At 48.7% G+C, this 13,235-nt stretch overlaps 1 protein-coding gene across 5 annotated transcripts in view; it reads right to left on the bottom strand.

The window, feature by feature from the left end:
* Nucleotides 1-1,544: 1,544 nt before the first annotated feature.
* PTPRE (protein tyrosine phosphatase receptor type E) overlaps nt 1,545-13,235 on the bottom strand; it is a 149,963-nt gene continuing 138,272 nt past the window's right edge. For all 5 annotated transcript variants that reach the window (XM_034986082.1, XM_034986067.1, XM_034986073.1 and 2 more), the window contains 4 exons: nt 10,468-10,593; nt 9,575-9,741; nt 7,640-7,775; nt 1,545-4,469 (listed from right to left, as the gene is read on the bottom strand). In XM_034986082.1, the coding sequence (XP_034841973.1) occupies nt 4,395-4,469; nt 7,640-7,775; nt 9,575-9,741; nt 10,468-10,593 (504 nt within the window). In that variant the 3' untranslated portion in view covers nt 1,545-4,394. The remainder of the gene's footprint in view (nt 4,470-7,639; nt 7,776-9,574; nt 9,742-10,467; nt 10,594-13,235) is intronic.

Here is a 13,235-nt window from a genome sequence, read left to right as displayed (position 1 = left end):
GTTACTACTGATAATTAAGATGATACATATTAAAATGTGTATAGCCCAGAAACTCCACCCCTAGGAAGCTTTCCTGGAGAAGTACTTGGTACCCGAGAGCAAACGCACGTGCATGCAGGTGTTTTCGTCCCGACACTGGAGGATGCAAGCCAATGTCCATGATGGAGGAATGACCATCAGAGTCTGTGAGGTTTGGAGAATACGAAGTAGCCCTTTAAAGGCAGCTGAGGAAGCTGCATGCGTGTGGACATGGCCAGATGCTAAGACAGAACGTTGAACAAAAGGGCGATTCACACAACTGCATAGAGGGGACCTGTTTCGTCACTTCTAAGATGCAAAGTTTTCATATATTAATTCTCCAAGGTTCAGATGTATCTCACCCTTGAGTCCTTCGGTGCTCGGAAATGCCATGTAGCCTGGTAGAAGGCATACACCGCCTTCCTAATCCACGCCATTCAATCCTAGCTAGGCGCTAAGCTCCTTCGGCTGTTGGCTAACCTGCTCACTAACCTGCAAGTCTGTATGAGGTCATTAGCATGTGAAGGCATGTTTGAATGTTTCCATTTGATGCGGGGAGGGGGGGGTACCCCTGCGGCTGGCCTGATGTTTCTTCCTTTTCTGAGGCTGTGGTCTCGGTCAGATTGGTTGAGTCCCCTGGTCCTCGGTTGCCTGGTTGATGCCCATTCTTGCCCCCACCATCCATCTCCCAAACCTCCCCTGTCTGCACCTACACTTCTCTAGTCCCTTTATCCCAGGTCCTGCTGTACCTAGAGCCGATAAGGGACATGCAGACATGCAGACAGACAGACCCGTAAGGAACACCCAGTAATTAAATGGTCCATAGGAGCAAATGGCATTGCATAGCAGGTGATATTTGGGGGTGGGAGGAGAGGGAAAGGGATATAAAAGGTTATGAAATCATCCATTTTAGCAAATATAACAAGCCTCATAAAAGTTATTAATAAATACAAATAATAAGAAGCATATGTTTAAATTCCACGTTAGCCCTGGGATATCTGAAAGAGGACGTCAGTGTGTGGGCCTGGGAAGGAGGTGAAGGTGGAGGGGTGCAGAGAGAGATTTGGGGATGACCAGAGACATATGCATGTGCAAAGGGAGATCTAACAGGGTTTCAGATTTTAGGAGGCAAAGCAGTGTTGGAAGGACTTTCTGATTCCACCTGGCTGTGGACTTTAAGCATTCTGTCATCTTCCTTGGGGACTCCGAGAAGCCACTGCTCAGAGCACAGATCCCTGTTTGGATTCCAGTAGGAGCACAGGCTCCCAGAAGGGCGAGTTATTACTCTGTGCTGCACACGCAGGTCACGCCTTCTGAAGAGCAGCTGGGAGCTGGGGCCAACCCCCAGCCACCATGCCCAGTGTCTGGGCTGTTTCCCTGCCAGGGCTGAGCTAGATGTTAGAAGTCCTAAATTAATTGTCTACATAACTCAATGTCTACCTCCTAATGAATGTCTTGTCTAAAAGGATGTAAGGCACAGTTCGAATGCAATGAAGAGATTTCATGGAAGAAAGAGACACAGGCTGGAAGTCAAAGTAAAGATTTATCCTTGCATCAGAATGTTTTAGATCTTGCAATTTGCATATACAAAGAATTCAGCAACATTCACTGGCATTATAATCAGAGCAAGATCAAATTATAGATGTAATAAAAGAAAATATGATAGTTGAAACTGGGAATACATACATATATTATAAAGATTGCACATAAATTAAACACAACTGAGTTAAACAAAATTATCAGTAATCACACATTTTAAAAATAACATGGGCATGTCTCGGAATGCTGAAACAGACATGTCAGGCTCATTTTAAAAAGTTTTTAAAAACACATAAAAATACCTTTTAAAACACTGGTATGCATTCTTCATTCGTCTAGCACGTGGAGAGAGACAGTAAAGTGAGTCACACAGTGACCGTACAGCTTGTCGATCAGAACGGTAGGCTCCTAATCGCTATTTGGCATTTGAATGCAACCGCATGCAACATACAAAAACGTGACAGGAAGGACGGCGGCGTCGGTGCCGTCAGCGTGGTATGGTTTGTTATGTACAATGGACCTACTTTGACCGAGGGGGAAGAAGAGGTCAGCTTTTTGGCTGGCACAGATAGGGCGGCCAGTCCCCAAGGGCCCAAAGAGACTGTTTGGACCGGAGGGGGCCTTGGACTGGGTGCGGGGGCCTGGGCAGAGGCCATGAGGCTACAATTCCCAGGCCCCCAGAAAGGCCAGTGCCTCCAAGGGACAGTGGCTTCTGCTTTGTCTCCAGAATTGGAAGGGCTACAGCAGGTGCCAGGATGCTTGCAGTGGGCACAGGAGACGGAAGAACACACACGGGGCACTTTCCCAAAGGTACCCCGGCTAAGGTTGATCTTAGTCTCCATCCAAGAGATGCCAGGTGGCCACTAAAAGGCCTGACAGATTCTAATGAGGGTTCCTAAATTAGACCCAAACCCATTCCCTGACTTTGACTTTAGTTACCTTCACCACAACTAGCCGGCTCGGTTTCCAGGGTTTGGTGCCGAATGAAAGCTTGGTTCTCTCTCTTCTCCTTCAGTCAAAGAAAGGCTCTGGACTTGGGGTTTTAACAATGAAAACATATGGGACCAGCTGGTGAGTCTTGCAAAATTCCCTCCATTTTCCTCCTCGACCCCAATGCATTCTCACTGTACTGGGAAGGAGAGAGGGATGCATTCAGCAGTGCGTGTGTAGCCCAGGGATGCGGCTGGCGGGGTGGGGGTGGGGGGTGGCAGCAGTCACAAAGTTGTGCTTCTGCCCTTCCTGCTGGCACCTCCTCTTACCCGGGGGTGGGGCTCAGAGGAGCAGCGGAGGCTTGATTACGCGAGGCTACTATCCGCATGTAACCAGCCTTGGGTTTGCATTGTGCACACCAGGGACGGACACCGGATGAATAGTGCAATAGGAGGGTACAATCACTTCTCAGCGGAAATGTCAAATAAGGCCTTTATATTTCTTTTAAAAAGCAAAAACAAAAAACAAATGTACCCCAAATGCACATGTTAAATGCTTTTAGTAAGTCGGAGCAGGTGTCTTTTTTTTTTTTTATATTGTGCTCATCTGCTCATCTGCTACCGTATGGCCACAGAAAGATCACTGTCCTTAAACTTTTCTACATTCATCCTTCCCCCCCCTTTTTTTTTGCCCCACTAACCAATCCTGTCTGGCAGTGAGATCGTTATTACCCAGTGTCAAAGGTCTCAGTAGTATTTCCATTCAAAAATAAGTTAGCCTTTAGATTTAAGGATTTCTCTCTCTTTTTCTTTTATTTAAATATTGGGGAGTGGGACTTTAAAAAAAAACATATAAATCTAGATTTTAAGATTTCTTTTCTTACAAACAATCTTAGCTTTTACAAGATTTTTTTTTTTTAAATACCAAAATGCTTCTCAGAAAGTTTAAAGCATAATTGCTTGTGGTTTTCTCCCTAAGCGCGTGCTCCTTGCAGCTGTGTGAGTTGGATGTTCGGCTTTATCTGAACGTTAGGACTGGGGAGTGGTTGGTGTTGAGGCTCTAGGAGAGCTCAAGACCAGCTGGGCGGCGGGGGCAGAGTGGGAGGTGAGGGTGAGAAAGGCAGCTGGTCATCTGCGTCAAACGCCCAGACAGACGGACAGCAAGGGGCTACGTGGGAGCACAGCCCGCGAGCTGGTTGCGCTGTACCCAAAGCCGTGGGCGAACCTTACCCCCGGCGCCTACATCTCCCCTCTTCTAGCCAAGGCAGCAAGGACCCAGCCTTGAGTAAACGCATGTTTAAGTCTCACTCTACAGCCACCAGCGACGCTAACGTGTTTTACACCTGCATTCAGGCTGCAGAGTCTTTGATCTTCAAAATGTAAAAATCAACCACATGAGTTGCAACAGAGGATTTCACAGAATTCCCTATTTACAGTGTATCCTCGTGAACATTTTACCTTCCACAAAATGCCACTGCTCGGGGCTGTAAAATCAGTGTCAGGAAAGAGAATTTTCAACTGATTTTTGAGTCCTTGACCGCTTTCTTAATAGCAGGCTTTGTGTTTACTCTCCTGCATAAGCACATGTTGCATACTAAGATTTTTAACATTTAGAGGTGCTGCATGTGTGAAATTCAATGATGTGATGAACCTGATGCAGAATTAAAATAATTACTGATATTAGCAGAAATATATTTTATAGGATATTACTTGACCTTAATATATTATTCCAGTTTTTAAAAGGGGTATTTAAGATTTAATGACTTTATAGCTGGTGGCCTTTAAAGCATAACAAAATATATACAAAGAAATTAGGATGGGTATTAATGTCAACTATGAAATAAATTAACATGATTTTTATAAAATATACTGACCATTAAATTAAAAAATATTTTAAGGCAGGAATTTTCATTTGAAATTAGCATAATCAGAAAATATATCAATAAAATCTTGTACCACTTTGTAGCAGAATTCATACTGTTCCTGGAAAAAAAAAAAAAAGACGTTAAAGTGATATTTTTTTAAAAATCCATTAATTTAATTAGGAGAAACATTTAAAAAGAAGACATGAAACAGTGTGACCGGTTATAACATTTACTTTTTTGGCACTTCCAAATAAAGCTGGATTTTTGTTGTTTTTGTTATTGTTATATTTTAAGATTTTATTTATTTGAGAGAGAGAGAGAAAGTGAGAGAGCGAGCAGGGTGGGGAGGGGCAGAGGGAGAGAATCTCAAGCAGTCTCCCCACTGAGCGCAGAGCCCGTCTCAGGACTTGATCCCAGGACCCTGAGATCATGGCCTGAGCCGAAACCAAGAGTCGGATGCTCGACCGACTGAGCCACCCAGGTGCCCCTAAAGCTGTTGTTTTATATAGAAAATATCAATGTTTAGTTTCAACTTGGCATATTTTAGGGTAGTCTGAGTAAAAGGCCTTCAGTTTTCATATTTAAACTGGAAAACAGGTATTTTTGAAATGACAATGAGAAAAGTCAGAATACTGAACTTCAGATAAACTTCACAATGAACAAACAAGTAATCTATGGAAGTTTAGAAAGATGAACCTCTAGGCTATTTTTAAACCTAAGTTTACTCTAAAAAGGGGACATTGTTTTATATAAATTTTACTAGAATTCAGAAGAATATTGCCTTCTCTCTGTCTAAGGCATTTAACTCATTAAAGCATGGCTGCACATCATCTGACTCTTGTCCTCCTCGGGGATCTTGGAGGGGGTAAGGCTGGGAGCCAGGGCAGTGGGTGGATAGAGGGGCGGCCACACGGGGCCTACGGTGTCGCCAATAGTGGGCACTCCATGGGAAGACACGTAAAAGATGGAGCCAACGGCAGTTGCCAGAGATTTTGGAAAACTGTGTGCATGACGATCAATGGGCAGATGGGGAGTGGACCCCGAAGTTTTGAGTAACAACAGACGGCAGCTAACCTGCCTCTCAAGTAACAGGGTCTGGTTACTTGCAGACCCTAGACATCACTGGCTGAGTCATGGCAATGGCAGTTGGGCCCTCAAGTGAGGGGCCTGGGAAGCCAGAGAAACCCAGTGTGGCCGCCAGCCCCTCCCGCCTTCTCTCCCAGTATTTGGAAGGTACTTCAGCCACACGTCAAAGTGGCTCCTATCAGGCAGGAGGTGGAGGCGCCATTAATCACTCTCTGTTTTAGCAGGAAACACAAGAGCAAACCACGACCCAGCCACACTGTGTCTTGAGTCCAAGTCACTGGTGGCCAGGGATCAATGGCATGTATTTTGGCAATTTATTGGGATGACATGGGCCACACCTCAGGTCACAGACATTTCCGATCAAGGCACAAAGCTCCCAGAAAACAAAACAAAACAAAAAAACACACACACTTTTAGCCTTGGAATGCCAGTTGCCCTAAAGCCTATCTCAGGAGTCTTGCAGAGTGGCCAGCAATTTGCTGACTTTCAAAGTCAGGTTATAAACCCTCTGTTAAACGGTGTCACCGGAACAGAGAGCACAGACACAGGCTAAATGACAGCCACGGGCAGCTTCCCAGGGAGGGGTCCGGCGAGAGGCGGCAGTGGGAAGAGCAGAGCTGAGTCAGGGGGCGTTCGGATGGAGAGGCTCTTGGAGATAGGATACATGGGCCAGACCAGATGAATTTATGAGAGCTGAGGTCCCTTCAAAACCAAGGAAGTGTTTGTATGCTGAGCCAGACAAGGGCGCCTCCCTGGCCAGGCACTCGTGGGGCCACTGACGGACATACATAAAGCCAATGTGCACATCGACTAAAGGCAGGGGCCATCACCCCATTTTCCACAGATAAGGAACTAAAGTCCAGAAAGTGGAAGGAGCTTGTTCGAGGTTGCAGAGCCATGATGGGGGCCAGCCATGCATTTGGGATGACAGCCCGAAGCCCGAGCATCAAAGGAACGCCATGGCTTAGCTTTTATATTTAACCGGGGGCAGGACAAAAGCTACAACCGCTACCTGGGGAAGCCTGTAGTGGACTTAAGAACAGTCAGGAAAGGAGCTGAGAGAGTCTGGCTCAGAATTAAAAAAGGAATTTTTTTGGAGGGTGCTCCTATTCATTATTATTATTTTGATCTAGAAAATCCCCCATGGAGGGGTCTGCCTCTGTGTTTTCCATGCCCAAAGTCGTTCACGTTTGTGATGCCCCTAGGAGGTATTAGCTATCGGGAGGCAGGCATGACTTTTAGAAGGACCTCTCTAGCATCTTCCAGAGGTCTAGCAAGAAGGACTGCCTGTGCTGGGATGAGGGCCATCTCCTTTCTGCTCTCAGTCACGGCCCGGGCCCAAGAGGGGCACGTGGGGCAAGGTGTGTGGGGAGCCAGCAGGCACCCTGTTTCCTTTACTCATAGTGGTTCTCAAACCTGTCTGCACTTTGGGACCACAGGGAGGGCTTTAAATATGTCAATGCCTGCCTGGGTCCCACCCCCAGAAAGCTTAAGGGCAGCTGGCAATGGAGGAATATGAACTCTCTCCAGGCCCGGCTAGTGTGCCGTCGGGGTGAGATCCGTGCTCCCGCCCAGCCTGGGGGCGGGAGGCGAACCCCGCTGCACTCCGGTGGTTCTAGCAGTTGGGCTTCCCCTGCGATGGGAAGGTTGTGGAAGGCTCTCCTGCCACCTTCTATACTTGCTGGAGTCGGGATCCTGTTAGCCATGCAGAGTGAGTGGACAAGGAGGGCAAATGTAAAAACAGGAAGACCGGAGAGAAATGATGGGTTATAACAGTTTCTGAAATCGCACTTATTGGGGTAGGACAATCACCACGGTTGCGAGGAGGCACGCCTTCTGCAAACCAGAAAGTGTGTGGATCTGTCACAGGATGAAAGAGAACGGCGCCAGAATATGGTGGAAGAGTCACTTGGACACAGAAAGTTGGTATCATCAGTGCATCTGTCCAAGGGGTCTCACAGTCTAAAGCCACGAGTGTGCCCCTCCTCCCGTGTCCTGCCCAGGGGACAGTCCCCAGCAGAGACAAGGAAGGAAGGGGGTCCATAAAACTTCACTGCAAAGAGTACCATGAGCTCTTTCCCTTGGGAAGCTCACCCTCCTCCCTCCCCACACACTCGAGCTCCTTGAATGAAACAGACACCAAATTCAATGTAAGACAATTCTTGACCCTTCCAGAAATGTCCCCATGGCTCCATTTCTTACCAGGGTTTGCACCATATGTGGTCTCTGAAGTCGCAAACTCTTCACAGCTTGGAATACGTCTAAAAGGCCCTCGGCTTTTACTCGTTCCAGAATGTTGCTGAGCGCTATGAATGTACCTGTTCGCCCGGCTCCAGCACTGGGGAGGAAAAGTGCTTAATGCAGATAACCAAACGCACCCGTGGGGATGAGAAAGGGACAGCCCACAGCTCAGCTCTACACATCAGCGCAAAGCCATCATCACTGAAAGCGATCAAAGTTTGGGTTTCTAATGATCATCTATACTGAGCGAGAGTCAGCAAACATGAAATTCCTAAAACACTTGTCCAGTTGCAGCAGAAAGGTATCTCTTGAGTTGGATCGAGACCGGTTACAAACTTTCAAGCTAGGGCAACCATGTCCCCCCCGCCTGGTGTAGACCGCTGGTTCTCAGAGTGTGGTCCCCAGGACCAGCAGCATCAGCATCGCCTGGGGACTTGTCAGAAATGCAGACCCTCCTGGTTTGGGACTAGGGAGAGGTCATCTCTGTCTAGACTCTCCTTCTGTGCTAGGGACCGCCTTCTGAGAGGTGCTGGTTCATAAGGTGTGAGTTTAAGACAGGGGGCAGTCACTGCCAGTAAAGACTAGATAAGGGACACCTCCCAGCAAAGAAGATCTGGGTCCACTTCCCTTAAGAGGATCATTTTCTTGATACACTGGATAAACCCTACAAGAGCAGAGCTCAGACACCCTCAGGAGAGCCAAGCAACCAGGCCTAAAGTGGGCAGGTCTGGCTGGCTTCTTCCAGAAAGCCCTCCAGGCCCAGAGGCCTGAGGGTGGGCTGATTCTAAGGCTCCTGACCTATTTCAACGACTGTCCCCACATCTGCCCTTGTGGGACCTTGTTCACCTTTGACTCCCTGGTGCCCTCCGTGTGCTAAACTCCGTCTGGGTCTGTGGAGGCAGAACACAGAGGAACTCTTTCTAGTTTATTCCAAATGACTCCTACAAAGCCCCCCCAGGAACTGAAAACCGAGGCCGGTGCTCCACCTGCTGGCCAGGCCCGAAGTGCGCCGAGGCCGGTCCCAGGCAAAGAGTTCCAAACCCTCCAAGGTCAGCCGAGGCCCTGGCAGCTCTAAGGGGTGGGTGGGGCGGGGCCAGTGGCAGTCACAACAAACAGTGCAAGCCACGTGTGGAAGAAGAAATAGAAGTGCGGCTTCAGAAGCAGATGAGCACCCCGAGAATGAAAATACCCCAAACTCCTGCTAGGGAGAGCTTTGGGATGGCGGCCGGCCAGGGGTTGGAGTGACCAGAGCTGAGTCAGCGCGGAAGGGCCCTGAGTTGGCAGGTCTTTACATTTGGCCAGATTCACCCTTTCACCCTTGCAACACTGCTTATCAAGGTCCTTGCTGGGGATGCCCCACTGTCCCCAGGCATTCCGCACCGAGCACGTCCCTCCATTGGCCTCCCTGGCGCCTGACTTGGGAGCTGGGCTGAGAGGCTTGGGGCCGGAGTGGGGCTGCAGGCCTCTGGTAGCAGTCCCAGCCTGGACATCCTCGGGGGCCTCCAGAAAGTCTGTCTGCCGTGAGGATGTGCTGTAGCATGACTTGGATCCCCGAGGACCCGGGGAGAGGATAGGGAGGGGTTGGCACATCTGCCAGGGCCAGAACCACCCATGCAAGCCGTTGAAGTTCGGGAGTGGGTCTGTCTGACCCGTGCTCAGCAGGTTTTTGGAGGACTTCAAAAGCCTCGTGGAGATGTGTTTGGGTCACTTCCTTGCTCCTCCTCCCACAACGTCTCCTGCATGTATCTAAGATGACATTTACGCACGTAAAGCTAGCTGTGCAAGGGAAAGTTAAAAGTAGAGTCTAGGGAAATGCTGCGGCTGGGAGAAGCACCCTGGGCGCGGGGTCTGCATCTACCCCACCAGGAGGGGCGCCCCGGGCCCTGGGCCGCTCACCTGCAGTGCACGGTGATGGGGTGGTTGCCCGTCTGTTGTTGCTGCTTCTGCACGGCTGCGATGAGGTCGATCATGCCTTTGCCCTCGGCCGGGATCCCGACCTCGGGCCAGCCGTGGAAGTGGAACTGGCGGACCATGCGGGTCTGCTCCTCCTGGTGGGCCAGGGGCTGCAGGCAGGAGAGGGCGTTTCCGCTCACACAACCCTGACCACCCAGGACCAGGCCCAAGCCCACCCACCCTCCCGCGAACCAGGGCCCAGGCTCGGGCTCCTCCTGGGGCCTTCACAGCCAGCACAGTCCCTGTGTGGCTGGCCTGAGGGTCCTGGCCAGGCTGTCTGTGGGCCGTGTGCACCCCAGAGCGGAAGGCGGCAGAATTTCCTTCTGAGGGGGAAGCAGGATATGCAGGGGATGGTCCCCGGAACCCCTGGCAGGGCCCGCCGGACACATGAGGGATCCTGGCAGCTTCGCTGAGAGAACAGGAGCGTCTCCTTCTTAAGAAGCCAGGACCCCTCATGCCCCCCAGAGGCTCTGAAAAAGTCTGGAGAGGCCTCTGTGGCTTCATCCACACGCCTTCTTCCTCCCGCCCCCTCCCCCGCCGCTGCCACTTCTCCTGAGCGGGGTGGTGGTGGCCGTGGAATGCCTCTTGGAGTCGGTCACTCCGCTCCCCCACCCTCGTGCTCCAGCAAGGAGACACGTGACCACGGAGGTCCGGACGGTAGAGGAGATCTGCCCCTTGATAACACGGCTCCCTGTTCACCGCACTGACCGCGGATACGAACGCACCAGTTGGAAAAGGCTGGAGGAACGGGACATCCCGGACAATCGCAAGCAGACCCTGAGGGGCGCTGCGGGGCCTTCTGTCTATGGGAGCGTCCAGCGCTCTGGCGACAATACCTGCTTGAAGGTGACCAGGAAGTCCCGCATGCTGATGGCTTCCGAAAGCGTGTCGCTTTTTATCTCGACCGTTATCTCGCCGTGAGTCACTGAGCCCTCTGCCGGCCAGTACTGGAAGCATTTATCCTTGGGGCATAAGATAAAATTTTAAGTCTCCCAGGAGATAATCTGCTGGTAGCGGTTTGACGGTAGGAGGCAGGCTTGCTCTCAAACCATTTAGCGTATTTCATGTGACCGAGTCGATCGCTTACGAATGTGAGTATGAAGGCCCGTTAATACCTGCTGACCGAGGGAATCCAGAAACAGACAGGTGTATTTGGAACTCTGACACAGGAAGAGATTATTCAATCAATGGGGCTGGAAAACTTGGCTTTCCATATAGGAAAAGGGCTGGGTCCCTCACTCACCCTGCCAGGGCTGATAGGAACGGTCCAGCCCTCCTGGAGTTGGGCAGTGCACAACCTGCACTACCATACACGGTAGCTTCGAATCTTCGTAAAAGTAAACCCAGACAGGTTAAGACTTAAAGTCAAAAACAAAACTGTGAAAGCCTTAGAAGAAAATGTCTTTTCTTCTGGGGGTACAGAAGGACTTACTAAAAAACAAGACCTCAAAAGAGCCAACCACCCACGACACAAAGATTGTGACATCAGATTAGAACACAATGAACTTCCCTTCATCAACAAACATGGTCGAGAGAGTGAAAAGACATGCCAGCAGCTGTGACAAGGTATCTGCAGTACATGCAACCCACAAAGGATTAGTATCAAGAATATGTAAAGAATTCTTACAAGTCAATATGAAAAGAATAAGCAACTCACTAGGAAAATGGGGGAAAGATATGGCCAGGCATCTTGCACGGAGGGACATGGCATCTATAAATATATGAAGTGATGCTTGACCTCAGAGGAATCAGAGGGATGCCAATCAGAGCCTCGAAGGGATGATGTACATGTGCGTCTAGTCAATCAGCAGACATGAGGATCCCTAACAACACTAGGGATGCCAATGAATGATCTCTCTCCTCCACTGCCAGGGTCCACTTGGAAAACGTAACCACTCTGCAACGCAGTTAGGAGCTATCTGTCAATTCAAACTGTCACACGCTCTCCAACATAGCATTCTGTCTCTTTGGAACAGGCTCTTCCCTGTGCAGCATCAGACCCATAGGAGAATGTGCCAGTTTGTGAAATAATAAAATGGAATCAACCCAAATGCCCACAACACAACAAGGGACAAATAAACAGATGCAGGATATATGGTATGTGCGGTGGGACACAATGAAATACTGATGAATGAACCACAGCTACAGGCATCAAGAGTATCAGAAGCATCCCTCGGAGTGGAAAAAGCAAGTCCCAGAAGAATATGTACCGTAACGACACCCTTTATATGAAGTTCGAAAGCGAGCAAAACTGAGCAGTAGCTTCTTTAGACATACACGTATAGGATATAAAAACATTTCTGAAAAGGCCAAGACCACGTCCACTAAGATGGTTTTAAAAAGACCAGTGGTGGGGCACCTGGGTGGCTCAGTCGGTTAAGCATCTGCCTTCAGCTCGGGTCATGATCCCGGGGTCCTGGGATCGAGCCCCGCATCGGGCTCCCTGCTCAGCAGGGAGTCTGCTTCTCCCTCTCCCTCTGCCACTCCTCCTGTTCTCTCTCTCTCTCTCTCAAATAAATTAAAAAAAAAAAAAAAAACCTGTAAAATAATAAAAAGACCAGTAGTAATAAGTGTCGGTGGAGAAACTGGAACCCCTATACCCTCTGCTGGGAGTATAAAACGGGGCAGCTGCTTTGGACATTCTTCCAAATGTCCAGCCCTATGAGTTCGTGAGACAGAGTTACAGTGTGGCCCAGCAATTCCCCCCCGAGGTGTCTACCCAAGAGAAATGAAAACACAGCCACATAAGAACTCGAACATGGACGTTTCCAACATAATTCATAATAGCCCCAGAGTGAAAACAACCCAAATATCCATCAACAGATGAATGGTAAACAAATGTGGTATGTCCATACAATGGAATACTAGTTGTCAAGAAAAAAAGAACCTATGCTTGATACAACACAGTTAAAACTTGAAAAAATGCTAAGTAAAAGAACTCAATCACAAAAGACATGTTGCATGATCTCATTTACACGAAATATCTAGAACAGGCAAACCCATAGAGGCAGAAAGTAGATTAGTGGTTGCAGATGAGGAAGGAATAGGGACTGGCTACTCATGGGTATGGGGTTTCTTTTGAGAACAACCGAGCCCCGTTTGATTTAACAGGAGAGGGGTGATGGAAATTATCTGGAATTAAATAGTGGTGATATCGCACAACTCTATAAAAATGCTAAAAATTGCTGACTTGCACCCTTTAAAAATATGGATGGAATGGTATGTGAATTACATCTCAATATGTGTTTTTAAAAAAGCAAAGAAATCAAGACACAGATCCAGGGTAGTGGTTCTATCTTGGGAGAGCACTCAGATAGGTGTGCATTACTGGTAAAAGTCTGGTTTTTCAGTTGGAGAGTGGGCTCATGAGTACTTATTATGTTGTTAAATAAATACAGTACAAAAAGGCCCTCGATGGATCTCTGGGGACAGGAAAACATTGATTCATTCAGTTCAACCAGGACAGCATCCGTAAGGTCCACATATCAATGCCCACGTCCTTATGTCTTGAAGAAAGTGAGTAAATGTTTTGTTCCACAGGTTTTGATCAAATTTGCATTTGTGGGAAATTCAAAATGGTAGACCTACAAGGCTGGTTAAATAA

The sequence above is a fragment of the Mirounga leonina genome, unplaced genomic scaffold (assembly GCF_011800145.1).
Source record: "Mirounga leonina isolate KUSES-001 unplaced genomic scaffold, KU_Mleo_1.0 Mir_114, whole genome shotgun sequence".
NCBI lineage: Eukaryota > Metazoa > Chordata > Mammalia > Carnivora > Phocidae > Mirounga > Mirounga leonina.
The sequence above is the reverse complement of the archived record's forward strand: the minus strand, read 5'-3'. Positions and strand labels throughout refer to the sequence as shown.